The 16,237-nt window shown below is 40.8% G+C and overlaps 1 protein-coding gene across 1 annotated transcript in view; it reads right to left on the reverse strand.

The window, feature by feature from the left end:
* Window positions 1-16,237, reverse strand: part of TLN2 (talin 2) — a 278,945-nt gene that overhangs the window by 38,669 nt on the left and 224,039 nt on the right. The window contains exons 46-48 of the mRNA XM_007958215.2: window positions 7,368-7,493; window positions 7,013-7,129; window positions 4,631-4,816 (exon numbers count right to left, since the gene is read on the reverse strand). Coding sequence (XP_007956406.1) covers window positions 4,631-4,816; window positions 7,013-7,129; window positions 7,368-7,493 — 429 coding nt within the window. The remainder of the gene's footprint in view (window positions 1-4,630; window positions 4,817-7,012; window positions 7,130-7,367; window positions 7,494-16,237) is intronic.

A 16,237-nucleotide genomic window follows, 5' to 3' on the forward strand; every position in this document is an offset into this window, starting at 1 on the left:
TGAGGACTCATGGTTATAGAAGTAAATGGAGTCTCAGGGTTCTTGGGATTGCAGTGCTGACTTCACAACAGTAGACAAATATCTGGGGAAAGTTTCCCTCAGATGCAAAGAGCATGAACCTCCTTCTGGCCCCACCTATGTAGCCTTCAGGGCCACTCTAAAGATCCCCAAAATTAATACTTACACATGCAGCATAAATACATATTATCACTTCAGCTAATCACTGGGATTTAGAAAGAGGTATTCTCATCAAGATTTCTTAAAAAATTGAGAATTAACCTATTTCATAATAGAACAGACCAAGGCAAGAATGGGGAGCTCTGGTGGTGTAGTGCCTAAGGCATATGACTGCTAACCAGAAGGCTGGTGGTTCAAACCCACCAGCCACTCCTTGGAAGGAAGATGGGGCAATCTACTTCCATAGTGATACTGCATCAGAAACCCAAGGAGGGGTTGCTATGAGTTGGCTCCAACTCGACGGCACATAACAACAACAACAACATTATAAAGTCAGTTATAATAACTCATAAACTCATCCCCTGCCATTGAGTTGATCCTAATGCCTGGGACACATAGTCCTTCATTAAAATGGCCCTACTTACTTTCCCACTCTAGTCCTTCACTCCATCCTCACTTTCTATCCTCTATCATACCCAAAACCAAAACCAAAACCAAACCCACTGCCATTGAGTCGATTCCTACTCATAGTAACCCTATAGGACAGAGTAGAACTGCCCCAGAGGGTTACTGAGATTGTAAATCTTTAGGGAAGCAGACTGCAGCATCTTTCTCCCATGGAATGGCTGGTGGGTTTGAGCCACTGATCTTTTGGTTAGCTGCCAAATGCTTTATCACTATGCCACCAGAGCTGCTTCTATCATGCCCTAAAGAACCATAAATGTGGTGTTGTCTCCCATGCCTAGGCCCTTGTACACACCATTCCTGTGGCCTCCTTCTCTCTTCACCAATTACCTCAAACTCATCCTTTAGGGTCCAGCTGAGATGTCAATGGCTCTAGGAATCCCTCTTCAACTCATATAGTTAAGTTTCCTCCATGCAGGTTAGAACACTATGGTAATTGCATTTATCATCCTATACTGGACTGAGAGAGAATCCTTGAGAGTGCAACCAGACCTCTTCCCTGCAGGATGCCAGTGCCTTGCAAAGTGCTTTGAGCATAGCTGGTCAGTGCTTCATACACACCAAGTCCTCTGGAAAAGCTAATGGATTTCAGAAGCACCTAACCTCCAGGATAAATACATACCTCAATGAATTTGGGTGGCTTTCCTACAATGAAGAGCACAACAACAATGGCACTACCACCACCATGGTTCCAAGACTCACATCTATTCATTTGGTGCTAACTCTAGCGTTGGCTCCCGATTTACTCTACCAAAAAGCCACTGGCTTGGTCTCACTGATGGCTACTTGTTCAGTGTCAGGTACTGGGCTTTGAGTTGCAGACAGAGAGAGTCAGATCTTGTCCTTAAGGAGCTCACAGGCTACAGCGGCCCAGATCCCAGGTATGATCACAACCCACTGAGACAAGAGCTCTGGGGCTACAACAGAGGGTACAGATGCCTCTCCTTGCACGGTAGGCAGGAGGAGTTTAGAGGGTGGGTGGGTAGTGAGTCATTTGAGCTAAAAGGGGAAGATGTTGGTTGGACAGACAAGGTGCTTCCAGGAAGAAAGGAAAGCACATGTATAAGAACACCCATAAACTATTAAGCGATCTGGAACACATGGGTTTTTTCACCTGTTACCTCAATTCAGGAAGCCATCAGTACAATGCCTCTTTTTCTCTATGTTCTAGTACTTCCATTTCATGCCCCATAATATAAGCCTCTACCACATTTTCCAATTACAGGAGGGCTTTACACAGCTACATCTTGAAATTTCAAACAGAGGACCCTTTAGGTTGAGAATAAACCAAAGACCTCTGCTAAGGATTGAATCTGAGCACCATCCTTTCCCCACATCCCATTTCCATAATGGAGAAAGAAACACTGCCAGCTGGGAGTCAGGAGTCTTTGTTCTAGTCTTTGATCCTTTACTAACTAGCTGGAGGCTTCAAGAAAGGCATTTGGGTTTGTTTCCTCATCTGTAAAATGGGGGAAATCTGTGTTTTAGCCAAGTACAAACAAAACCAAACTCACTGCTGTCGAGTTGGATCTGACTCATAGCGACCCCTCCTTGGGTTTACGAGGCAGCATCACTATGGAAGTAGATTTCCCAATCTTCCTTCCAAGGAGTGGCTGGTGGGTTTGAACCGCCAGCCTTCTGGTTAGTAGTCAAATGCCTTAGGCACTATGCCACCAGAGCTCCCCTTAGCTAAGTAGTAGGGCTTTAAAAATAGATGGGATCATAGAAGGATGAAAGACTCTAGAAAATGTTTTATAACATAATTATATGGCCAAAGCTAGGGACCCAACCCCTAGCTGGTGAAAGAGGAATAAACAAAGATCATCACAATTCTCAGAAGACTTTAGACCTGTCTGTCTGGGTCACAAGAGCCACCCCTTTCATGGGGTCTGGGTCTTCCCTGTTTATGTTGCTTTCTTGCCAATCTCTCCCCTTTCCCTCAAGAGTTAACTGCTGGCAATGGCATCAGTTGCTGTGTCTCTGCAGGAGGCTGATTTTGACATGAAACCATCTCTACCCCTGAGAATTGGGATGAACTTCTCTTTTTCTCTAATGCTGTAGTCTTCCAGGTCAGATTCCTCTCCTAGGTATCTCCTTACAAAGAAGACATATAAACAGGTTTTAAAGGTGCTTTGAGATGTACCTCAGTTCCTCTAAAGGACATGCTTAGAGTATGATGTTCTTATTCTTCAAGGAGAGAAAATAGCTAAAGAGGAAAAAGTGGTTCATTTTAGCCTCTAACTGCACATGGTCATGATCACTGGACTGCAGCACAGAGCCACCAATCATATTTTCAGGTGTACTATGGGAGAGTTATCAGGGGCCAGATGAGAATGGAGGGGGAAAGGGAGATCTTTCATTTAGATAAACTTCTTGGCAAGTGGCTGCCTTTTTGCTTGTTTTTCACCCCATGATAACCCAGTGGTGTGGAGGCTGGACCGTCTTTGCTACTGGAACTGATCTTGGCACTAACTAGTTGACTACTAAGGTAGCTTACTGGCCAGAAAAGAGTCTTATGTGAAAGAAAAAACAACCAATAATGTTGAAAGAGTAGAAGAGGTAAGGTAGGAGAGGGGGCTGTGGTACATTTAGGAGCAGGAGGTGCTTGGGTAAGACCTACCTACAGCAATAAAATTCAAAGAACACAGCTTCAATTCAGGGTGTCCATCATTCTCTCTTCCCATTAAAAAAAAAAAGAAGTAAAAAGAAAACCCTCAGAGTTTTAGAGACACAATTCCTCTGTTGAGACTCTTTCCTGAGGAATTATTTCTCCCTGATTGCTATCCCACCCACCCATTGCCGTTGAGTCAGATCCAACTCATAGTAACCCCTCCTTGAGTTTCTGAGGCCATATCACTATGGAAGTAGATTGCCCAACCTTCCTTTCGAGGAGTGGGTGATGGGTTTGAACCGCCAGCCTTCTGGTTAGCAGTCAAATGCCTTAGGCACTATGGGCTGATTGCTATAGGTACAGGGAAGTAAACAGTTGACAAAGTAAACTAGTAAAGGCTCTGTTAAGATGTGGGTGATAATCTTTAATCTCCACACAATCTCCCAATGCCTCTTCAAGGCTGCTGTTGTACTGCATCAAGCCTATGCAGGCCTTTATCATCTTACTCCTTTTAAGAAGCCACCAGGATGGACTTCCCACTAGCTCCTTGCATAGACCTCATTCGCCACAGAGAATGGCTCTATTCCCCAGACTCCAAGTTGTAATAGCTGATTTTCAACTTCTGTGGTAAATCTTCACCCCACACCCCTTGCCACAGTGGAGAGGGGATCATCAGTCAGTCAGTCACTTCCTGGGGCAAAGCTGGTCCGAGAATGGTGAAAGCCTGAGATGGAGATGCTTAATGGGAAGCAGAGGGATGTGTGAGCTATTGCGACTCACTATCTCTCTTCATCAATAAAAATAAAATAAATGTCACATGGCACAGGTCTACTTGCCTCCCTGAGCAAGCACAGGGTTCAGGGAAGCCACCCTAGTTGCCCACCCAAGGATCCAAAGAGTTTCCCCAAGATGTCTGACACAGATGGCAAACAGGCAATCCTCCAAAGTTCTGTTTTGGAGGAAGTAAACATTTGACACCTCTCTTAGCACAAAATGGCCAACCTAATTAACGTGGGAAAGGGTCCAAGCAGAAGAGTGAATACAGTTTTCATTTGGAGGACTTGAAATGAAATGCTATAGTCCCTGCTTCCTACTCTCAGAGTGACCTACACTACATTCTCTGCAAGAAGACTCCCTGACTGGGAAGAACTGCAAATAAAAGAAGTGAGGGAATTAAGTCAACAGGGCAGAATCCACCCCTCTCGAACACAAAACTCTCCAAGAGAGTCATTTCCCACAGGTCATGCCTATACTTTCAGCATTCATTTTATTACCAAGTTTAAGGTATAGAGCTCCTCCCCTTACCCAGACTAAACCAAATCACTCAATCATGAGAGAGAACTGTCTGTCTGTCCCAAACAATGCCCAGGCCTCTACCTTGCAAGCCATCAGCATATCTGACACGGCTTTCCTGCTCAGGTTGGCGGTGGCTATCACATCTTCCTGTCTGCACGAGTTCCCAGCTGCCACAGCCTTGGCTGTTGCCATGGTGATGCCTTTTGTCATCCTTATTGATTCTTCAGGTGATGATGTCTTTTCAGGTACCTCCTTTGACTGGAACACCTGGAAGTTAGGAATAGAAGAGATGGGAACAAACAAACAAACAAACAAAATAAAAATGGCAAAAACAAAAATAACTGATTCCACTCTGACCAGGCTTGCAGCTCAGTGTCTGAAAACCAAGCCCACAACTGGAAGGAACTGCCAAATAGCAGGAAATTAGAAATTTAATTTGACTGCAGTCAAACCATTCTTGCTTTCAAGATTCTAGCACTGATAAACCTCTAACTTCCACACTTGGCATTCACAGGAATAATATGGTAAGGGAGCCATATTGACAGCTAACCCATCTGTCTGTAGAAACTGACACCTAATATTCGCAAACTCTCCATGCCAGGGAAGGTTGTTGTGTGGCTTCCCAGTTCTTTTTACCCATTTCTGCTGGTGCTCGGGTAGTTCTCTGAAACTCTGCAGTCCTGTTGCCAGTTCTGGGCAGGACGATGTGGATGCATCACTCTGGACTGTCTTTCTAAGAAGGTGTGGGGATAGGGGGAATGAAGCATTCCATTTATTCTGTTCTTAGTCTATCTTATAAATACAACTGCATAATCATGCAGAGGTGTTCATATCAAGTGTACTATGGTGACACTGTGAATTATTTAACAACACACATGCATATACAAAATCTGAAAATGTAGAGAATCTGAAATAAATTAACCATAGAAAGTGAACATCCCATTTTAGAGTTCCACCTGTCAAGTCAGCTGTTTCTGGTGGAAGCCCACCTGTCTTGTCTCTCTAACATGAGTGACAATGCCCTGGCTGTATGCTGAATGTGCCTCTATCCTTGCAGATAAGCATGCCAGCTCAGTTTGTGGTGTTCTGTCCTCAGCCCCAGGCAGCCCTGTTTCATCAGGAAAAGTTTCCTAGAGTCCTTCCATAAGGCAGAAGGGAGGATCCAACCAGCATTCTAGCCATTTACCAAGTACTCAAATACCACAACACCCTAGAAATGGGTAGTGGCAATTAAGCAGCCAGGACCAAAAATCCCAGGTCCACCCTGTATATTACAGTGGAATGAAGGTCCTGTTTACCGTCTTCCACACTAATATGGCCTTTGTGGCCAATATTCCTTCGGAAACCTCATCTATGCATGTGGACACACACAATCAGGGTCAACTCTAAACACACTGGTACACTTACATCAATCATGTGTCTGCAATTTCCCAGAATAGCTCCAGATGTCAAATATCCCCTTCCACAGTCGCTGTTAGGCCCACCACACATGTAAGAAGTGTGTCTAGACTTTCAGGAAGAAACCTCCAGCCTGGGCAGGCAGGTGAATGTCAGCCAGCAAGGAGCTTACGGATACCCTATGTTTGCATGGCTGTTCCTGCTAAAGTGTGAACTAAGCATAACATAAACCAAGGCTGGGCTCATTAAAGACAGGAAAAAAGAACTCCAAGTTTCCACCACCAAAACCCAATGGAGTTGCTAATTTCTAGTCCTGATCCTCAGGGGTGTGTGACCTTCATAAGTGATGTTCTAAAGATACAGAAATGCAGAACAGTGACAGCAAAAACAAGGTCAAATCTGGGGTAATCTATTTAAAAAAAAAAAAAAGATCTAGCTTGGAACACTCATTTTGGTATATTTCTATTCCTAGGGATTAAGATAAATCAATCCAGTCATCAAGGCATTAAAAGAACCGTAGATGATATCTGTGTCACAGCAACACCAGGACACCATTATTATACAATGCTGGAACAAGGAAAACAAGACTGTATGGTCCATTTCTCTGACAGCAGATATCTGAAAAAGAAGGGTGCTGGAATTTGAAGGGAAACATTCCAGGTAAGGGCATCCAACCTTTTCCCAAATCCACAGCAGCATTAGCTGTTGTGGAAAGCAATAGTGAGTCAAGAGGGGCTGTGTATTGGTTACCCATTGTCCATGTGATGTAAACTCAGGGCAAGTGGATACAGCTATACTAACTTTTCTCTTGCCATGAATCTTGTGTAATGTTTTGTTGTATACTGCAATTTTAGTGGAATTAAAGCTAAAAAGCCCAAAGTGATTCATTTTATTCTATTCTTTATCAATTACATTTAAAAATCAATCCAAGATTGCAATTATAGTAAGCTATCAGAAGGCAGGTGAATGGGCCTCCCTACAGTCTCAGAGGATCCTGCACAGGGCTCTCAGGTGGGCTACTTGTTGGACATTGGTGCCCAAGGATGGTTGACTGCTGGCTCTTACCGTAAGCTCTTGCTTGATGTACTCAATTGTGGCTTCCAGTGCCCGTGTGCCTCGGGTGGCCTCATCCTCCACTGCTTTCACAGTCTTGAGGAGGGAGGTGACGTTGGTCACCATAACCTGCACAGGGAGAGAAGCCAAGAGAGAATAGGTAGTGTAGTATCTATAATCCAGTGCCTGTTCCTTTTGGTTCTGGATCTAATACCATAAGCAAAACCACCTCTTTCCTTTAAGTAAGAAAGGTGCTCAGATGTGTGTGGTTGTTGTTGTTATGCACCAATCTACCAATATTCAGGCATCTGCTTCTCTCACTCCAGTACTCCCCCTGAATGCTTGCCCTGGCATGGGGGCAGTTTACCTTGGCAGCCCCCTTGAGCTGGTACATGGAGGGATCATCCGCAGGCTTGCTGGCAGCTCCCTTGGTAGCACCAATGAGATCTGAAAGGGCCTTAGCCACATCTTTGATGGCGTTGATCAAGACCACCTGAAAGAGTGTGGAGCTCAGGTGAGCAGGGGCCAAGCAATCACTAGCTAACTTCACCATGAGGGGGACACAGCCATGGCAGGCCAGGGGAATTTGGGACAAGAAAGAGGAAGGTCTCCAAATAGTGGTTCTCAAGACTGCCACAAAGTAGAATCACCCAGGGAGCAACCCTTTGATATTCTGACTCAGGAATCTGGGTGAAGATCCAGTATTTGGACTTTTAAAAGCTCCAGAGGTGAGGATGAGGCTCAGCTAGAATGGAGAACTCTAGTCTAAATCTCTCTCCTAGCTGGCAGCTATGCTGACAAACTGCCTTTGAAACAATGAAAGCAGCTGAGCGGACACCTGAGAGGCAATACTCTCATCACCTATGTCCCTGAACCAGTGACTAAGAAACACTGAGACCAAATCCAAACCTCATATCTTGGTCTGCAAAACCTCCATGTTGGCCTCACCTGCCTCCTCAGCTTTGGTTCCTGGGAGTCTGCCTTTTTCCACACACTCCAGGACATATCATCTTCTTTCTACATGTCGGTGACCCCACCACATTTCTGATTCAGTGTCTTTGCTCTTGCTGTTCCTTCTGCCTGGATCCTGGCTCCCTCTCATCATTTGGGGCTCAGCTCAAAGGTCATGTTCTCAGAGACCCTTCTTGACTACCCTAGTTCTAGGCCCACCTCCTACCAACACCAAATAACTCTCCATCAGATCATCTTGTTTATTTATAGTATGCATCAATGTCTGGAATTACTTGATTAGTTATCCACTTATATACTGTCTGTCTCCTTTCCCCACTTGGACGTGAACTCCTGGAGGACTGGCCTTCTGTGTTTTGTTTCACAGTCACAACAGAGACTGGCACAAAGCAGTCACTCAGTAAATACTTGTGAAATGAACAAATATATAGGCATGTGTGTTATACATTTTCTGGATATGATATATTATCTATGTTCACTTTTCTAATTTAATGGTGGCTGTAGACCATTTGACAGAATAGACATTTTTCAGTGTGCTGGAGTTGGAATCAGAAGCATCAGTCATGCTTAGGAATTTCATGATATTGGGCAGTGCATTTAAGTCTCCTCAGTCTGGCAGCTATAACAATGACTCCAACTTCTGTACTAATAATAAATTCTATGTATTGAGGGTGCCATGCCAAGTATTCTATGCACATTATCTCATTTAAGCCTCACTGCTGCCTTTATAAGTGCGAACTCTAATCCTTATGTTCACCCTCACCGAGTGTGGCCTTTAGGGTCATATATTTAGACTCTGGTCAGTGTAACCTAATGGTCATGGCCTTAAGCTCAATACAAAACTCTGTAACTCCAGCTCTTCCTCTACAAATGGGATTAACAAGTCCAGCTCTGTATCTATCTCATCACATTATCATGAAGATGAACTAGGATAATATATAACAAAGATTTAAAAAAAAAAAAAAAAAGTGGAAACAGATATGAATGATAATCCTGGAACCCCAAGCTTCAAAGGAAAGGATAAAGAAGTAGATCAAATACCTATTAGAATAAGAAACTGAAGAAAACCATTGAACAAGGAGACATATGGAGCAATGAGTTGTGAACTGACCCCACAGAGTACAGTCATTCTGAATTATTGTAAGCAATGCTCTGAAAGGTCAGGAACAAGAAACTGGCTCTGTTCACCTGGGACTTCACCGGTACCCATACTAGTGACAAGTGATCAGAGGGATGTGATTAATCCCTTTAGCATGTACATCATTCCAGTGACCAGAGGTATGGTCCATCACCCACACACACCTGGTGGCTGGGCAAACATCCCCACTGCCCCTCCCCCACCTTGTCTTCTACCTAACCCAATTCCTTCTCTCCCACTGTGCCCCCCCCCCAACCACTGCTCTACTTCCCCGAGATGCCTGGCCTGAGGTACGTTCTAGTGGGTCAACTGCTACAAAACTACCACCTCTGGAATCTGCAGCTGGATCTTGCTGTGGTACTGTGTTTTCCAACCCCTTTCTTTTTTCTTCCATATTTCTTCCCTCTTCTTGCCCTTTTTTTTCTTCTTCTTCCTTTTCCACACTCTACTTTTTTATGCTTTTTTTCCCCATCAGATGGGAGCAAGTGACTCTACTCAGCCATACTCACCATACCTGTGTACCTGGCAGCTAGAGGTTGCACTGATGCTGTGTTGCCTTTTTTCCCTTTCTTTTTTTCTTTCTTCCTTCTCCTCCATTTTTTCTCTTTAATTTCCTTTTCTTTTTCATCTTTCCCCCTTTCTTTTCTCTCCATTGGTCAAGAGCCAGAAATACTTGCCATACCTGCCACCCCACCCTACTCAGCCACACCTGCCACACTTGCCACCCTACCCACTGCCACCACCTGCTCTAGCAGCACTGGATCAATGACAGATAGCAGCCAATATCCACATAGCTTACCTTCAGCTGCTCTACATGATCAGTGGTTAGACACTTCTGCACACAGTCCCTCCTGCTACTAAGTCTACCCAGAGACAGGTGGAGCACCTCAGTGTTGCCAAACTAACAATGAGAGTAGCACACCCAATCTGATGATCAGATATATTAAAACAAAACAAAACAAAAAGCAGGAAGAAGATAACCAATACACAATCAACAAATACAATAACATCACAATGTCTTGGATACATCAGACAACTTCAAATCATACACACACACACATGAACAGGACAAGATGGCTCAAGCAAGTTACCAAAATACAGGGCCAGAAAACCTTCCATAGGAAGAAATGGTATTGGAACTACCTGATAAGGAATATTAAAAAATTACATTTATGACCCTTCAGCAGAATAAGAAAGAGATCAAAGAAAACAAAAATTTCACCAAGAAAATAACAGACAAAATCAAGAAGAACACTAACAAAACTCTAGAAGAATTCAGGAAAGCAATACAAGAAGAAATTGACAAAATAAAAGAAAAATTAGAAACCACATATAAATAGCAAATGGAAATCTAGAAGATTAATACTAAAATTTCAGAAATAGATAACGCATTGGAAGGGCAAAGGAGTAGAATCAATGGAAGACAGAATTAGTGAAAGTGAAGACAAATCTCTTAATCCTAATATGTTAGTATAATAACCAAAGAAAAGAATGAAAAAAAGAAGAAAGCTTAAGAACTACGTGGGGCACCATCAAAAGGAATAACTTGTGTATGTTCAGCCTTCCAAAACGGGGGGGGGGGGGATCCCCAGAGAAAATCGTCAGATTGTTTGACTAATTCCTTAATATCATGAAAGATAAGAAGATACATATTGAAAAAGCTCAACACATTCCAAATAATATAGATCCCAAACGAAATCATCAAGACATATCATAATCATACTTTCTAAAACTAAAGACAAAGAAAGAATCCAGAAACAACTTGGGGAAAAAACGAAAGTTACCTATAAGGGAGAACCAATAACACTAAGCTGTAATTTCTCAGCAGGAACCATGTAGGCAAGAAGGTCATGGGATGATATATACAAAACCCTGCAAGAAAAAAATGCCAACCTAGAAAGATATATACAGCAAAACTGTCCCTCAAATATGATGGTATAATTAGAACATTTCCAGATAAACAGAAATTAAGGGAATTTGTAAAAACCAGACCAATCTTATAAGAAATGCTAAAGGGATTCCTTTGGACAGAGAACCAACAACAGCAGGCAACAACCTGAGATTAAGACACACAACATCATCCATAAATTAACCCACATATATCAGTATTCTAAAGGGGCAAGGAGGTGCATCTTTTGACCTCCTCTAACAACACAAGAGGAAGACAGAATCACCATCAGCAGCCCAAGGCCTGTTCCTGTGAGGCCAGACATGCTGCCACCCTCCAGCCCTCTTACCAACTTTGACACCAACTGTCCCTCCTATGGCACCCACTACCTCTTTGCTGGGTTCAATAATTTGCTGCAGTGGCCACACAGAATTCACAGATTACAGGGTTTATTAGGGAAGCAAAAGGCTACAATTCAAGCACAGGAACGGGCTCAGGATACAGTATTTTGATCAGGACAGTCTCTCTTCTGCTGTGCCCTAAGACACACCTCTCTGGCCCTTGGCCTCTTGGCCTGGCCTCTGCCTCTGTGGGCCAGGTAAGCCTGTCACTCTGTCCTGTGCCTCTTGGTTCTACTGCCTGTCTCAGTCAGGTGTCTCTTTCAGTTGGCAGTAAGATTCCCCGTCTTCCACTAGGAGGGCTCATTTTAAGTCTGGCAGAGTGGCAAAACTAACCAATCCCACCATCAGAGTTCTACATACCTGAGAGAGAGCTAACTTTCCTAGAAGATTACTTTATGCTGTTCCAAAAGAAATACCCCAGGTGAATGACTTTAACAATCAGGAGTTTAAAAGCAGCTACTCAGTTGCTCATGGCAAATTCCACCACAGAGTTAATTGCCAGTCTTATTATAGGAATTAACTTCTACCAGTTGCCCAGCCAAGTTGACACATATTTGCATAGTCCCACCCAGTAATCCAGCGGCAGTTACAAAGACTAGGGCTAGAAAAGCCATACCATTCACTGCATTGCAAAGTATCAAAAATAAAATAAAACAGCAAGACTGAAAATAGGGAAAATTGACAGAGATGTCAATTTGTAAATGATAGTTAATTATAAAACAAACAGAGGAAATAAATAGTGTAGTTACAGAACTTCCAAATGGAGAGGAAGTCAAGATAATATGAAGATAGAATGGAATATTTTAAACTTGGGAAGATAATAATAAATTACACAATAACCTCAAAGAAAACTAATAAACCTTCTCACCAAAGTAAAAAAGAAGAAAATAATAAAGATTCAGTAAACACTAAAACAACAGCAATGATGGGAATGACAAGAAAATCAGTAAATAAAATGAATTCAGCACAGAAATATACACGTAACAAAGAAAACATTTGTACCATACAGATACAGACAAACACACACACATACAGTAAAATAACAGCAGTAAATTCATATCTATTGATAATTACACAGAATATAAATGGATTAAATGTACAAGTAAAAATGTAGAGAGTAGCAGAATGGGTAAGCAAACAAGACCCATCAATATGCTGTTTGTAAGAGACACACCACAGACACCCAAGACAAAAATAAGCTAGAAATCAAAGGATGGAAAAACATATATCAAACAAATGATAAGCAAAAAAGAGCCAGAGTGGCAATATTAATTTCTGATAAAATAGACATTAAGACAAAAGCCAGCAAGAGACAAGGAAGGACATTACATAATGATTAAAGGGCCAATTCAACAAGAGGATATAACCATAATAAATATCTATGCACCCAATGAGAGAGTCTCAAAATACATAATTTAACTGTAACATAATTGAAAAGAGAAATACACAACTTCACAATAGTAGGTGATTTAGTACACTACTTTTGATGAAGGACAGAACAACTATAAAGAAACAACACAGATACAGAAGATCAAAACAACACAATCAACCAACTAGACCTCATAGACATATACAGAATACTCCACTCAACAACAGCATAATACACATTCTTTTCCAGTGCACATGGAACATTCTCGAGAATACACCATATGTTAGGCCCAAAAAGCAAGCCTCAATATAAATTTAAAAACACTGAAATACTACGAAGCATCTTCTGAGATCATAATGCTATAAAATTAGAAATCAGCAACAGAAAGATCAAGGGAAAAAAAACAAACAAAACAAAATAAAAACTCATGGAAACTGAGTACTGTGCTTAGAAACTACTGGGTAGTAGAAGATATTAAAAAAAAAAAAAAAAGGGAAAAAAAATTCCTTGGATCAACTGAAAACAAAACATACAAAAATATTTGGGACACAGCAAAAGCAGTGCTCAGAGGACAACTTATACCAATAAATGCACACATAACAAAAGAAAGAACAAAGCAAAATTAACACCTTTATCCAACATCTCAAAAAAAAAAAAAAAAAAAATAGAAAAAGAACAGCAAAAAAAGGCTACAGTTACCAAAAGAAAGGAAGTAACAATTAGAGCAGAAATAAACAGAACAGAAAACAGAAAAACAACAGAAAAAAACCAAGATGACTGAAAGGTGGTTCTTTGAAAAGATTAATAAAATTGATTAACTGCTGGCAGATTTAACAAAAAAAAGGAGAAGATGCACAAATAAGAAATGAAATAGGTTATGTCACAACAGAACCAACTGAAATTAAAATGATAATAACAGAATATTCTGATGAACTGTACTTCAATAAATTTGAAAATTTACAAGAAATGGACAAATTTGTAGAAACATACTACCTATCCAAACCAACAGAATCTGAGGTAGATCATTTGAACAGACCTATCACAAAAGAAGAAATTGAACAGGTAAAAAAAAACCCACAAAAAAACAAAACAAAAAAAACCCTCCCAATAAAAAAATATCATGGTCTAGTTGGCTTCACTGGAAAATTCAATCAAACATTCAGAGAAAAGCTGACATCAATTCTATTCAAACTATACCCGAACACAGAAAAGGAATGAAGACTTTCAAACTTATTCTATGAAGCAAGCATAACCCTGATAGTAAAGCCAGGCAAAGACACCATTAAAAAAGAAAATTACAGACCAGTATCCCTCATGAACATAGACACAAAAATTCTCAAAACCCTAGCCAATATAAAAAAATATATATATTTCATCATGGCAAAGTGAGATTTATACCAGGTATGCAAGGATAGTTCAACAATAGAAATATCAACATACTCCACTACCTAAATAAAACAAAGGAAAAGAACCACATGATATCAATCAAGAAAAGGCATCTGACAAAATCCAAAACTCATTCCTGGGAAGAAAAAAAAAAAACCTCAGCAAAATAGAATAGAAGGGAAATTCCTCAACATAATTAAGGGCACATACACAAAACCAACAGCCAACATTATTTTCAGCACAGAGAGAATCAAAACATCCCTCTTGTGAATGGGAACCAGACAGGGATGCCCTTTATGACCACTTCTATTTAATATTGTATTGGAAGTCTTACCAGAGCAATAATGCAAAACCAAAAAACCACTGCCATCTAGTAGATTTAGACTCATAGTGATCCCCACTGGGTTTCTGAGGTGGTTAATTTTTATGGAAGTAGATTGCCCAGTCTTGCTCCTGTGGATTGGCTGGTGGGTTTGAACTGCCAACCTTCTGGTTAGCAGTCAGATACCTCAGGCACTTGGTACCACAGCTCCAAATCTTTACAGAAGCAGATTGCTTCATCTTTCTGCCATGGAGCAGCTGGTGGGTTCAAACCACTCAACTTCTGGTTAGCAGCCAAATGCCTTAACTATACAGCCACAAGAACTCCTTTCAATAATGCAAGAAAGGGAAATAAAAGACATCCAAATTGGCAAAGAAGAAGTAAAACTATTTCCATTTGCAGATAATATGATTCTATACCAAGAAAATAATTCTATACCAAGAAAATGAGATTCAACAAGAAAACTACTAGAATTAATAGAAAGTTCAGCAAAGTGGCAGAGTACAAAATCAACAAACAAAAAAATCAGTCAGATTCCTCTATACTAACAGAAAACTATAAACATGAAATCAGGAAAACAAAACCATTTACCATAGCCACCTAAAGGATGAAATATTTAACAATAAATCTGACCAGAGATACAAGAGACCTATACAAAGAAAATTCTAAAATATTACTAGAAGAAACTGAAAGAGACCCACATAGATGGAAGAATATACCATGCTCATGGATGAGAAGGCTCAGCATTCTGAAAATGTCAATACAACCCTAAATGATCTATAGAAATAAATAGATCCAGATTCTATTATCATTCTTTAGAGAGATGGGAAAACTAATCACCAACTTTATATGGAAAGGAGAGAACTCCAGATAAGCAAAGCACTACAAAAAGAATAACAAAGAAGGAGACCTCACACTCCTCGATCTTAAAACCTACCACATAGTCATGATAGTCAAAACAGACTCATATTGGTACAACAGACACATAGACCAATGGGAGAGAATTGAGAACCAAGAAGTAAATCCATCCGCCTATGGATAGCTGATGGGTGAGGCGAGAAACCCATTAAATGGGTGAAGAGACAGTCTCTTAAACAAATGGTGCTGACCAAACTGTACATTTATTTGCAGAAAAATGAAAGATTCACATGTCTCTCCATATAAAAAAATTAATGCCAAGATAGATCAAAGATATAATGTAAAACTTAAAACTATAAAGACCAGCAAAGAAAAAATAGGGACAAATTTATGGGCCTTAATACATGACATAAATAAACTATCAAACCTAAGTAAACATGCACAAGCAGAAGACAAACTGGACAACTGGAACCTCTAAAATATAAATTTATATGCATCAAAAGACTTCATCAATAGATTAGAAAGAGAACCTACCGACTGGGAAAAAATTTTGGCAATGACATATCAGAAAAGGGACTAATCTATAAAATTTATAGAAAAGTTCAACACCTTAACAACAAAAAGATAATCCAATTAAAAAATGGGCAGAGGATATAAACAGATACTCATCAAAGAAGACATTCAGGAGGCCAACAAACACATTAAGAAATGCTCATGATCATTAGCCATCAAAGAGATGCAAATAAGAAACAATGAGAAATCATCTTCCCTCAGCATTAATAGCAAAGTTCAAAAAAACCCAGAAAACAGCAAATGTTGATGAGGGTGTGGAGAGTCAAGAACCCTCATACACTGCTGGTGGAGCTGTGAAATGGTGCAAACACTGTCAAAAATATTCAAAAATAA

Source organism: Orycteropus afer, unplaced genomic scaffold (assembly GCF_000298275.1).
Source record: "Orycteropus afer afer isolate SDZICR_OR568_19922 unplaced genomic scaffold, OryAfe1.0 scaffold00015, whole genome shotgun sequence".
NCBI lineage: Eukaryota > Metazoa > Chordata > Mammalia > Tubulidentata > Orycteropodidae > Orycteropus > Orycteropus afer.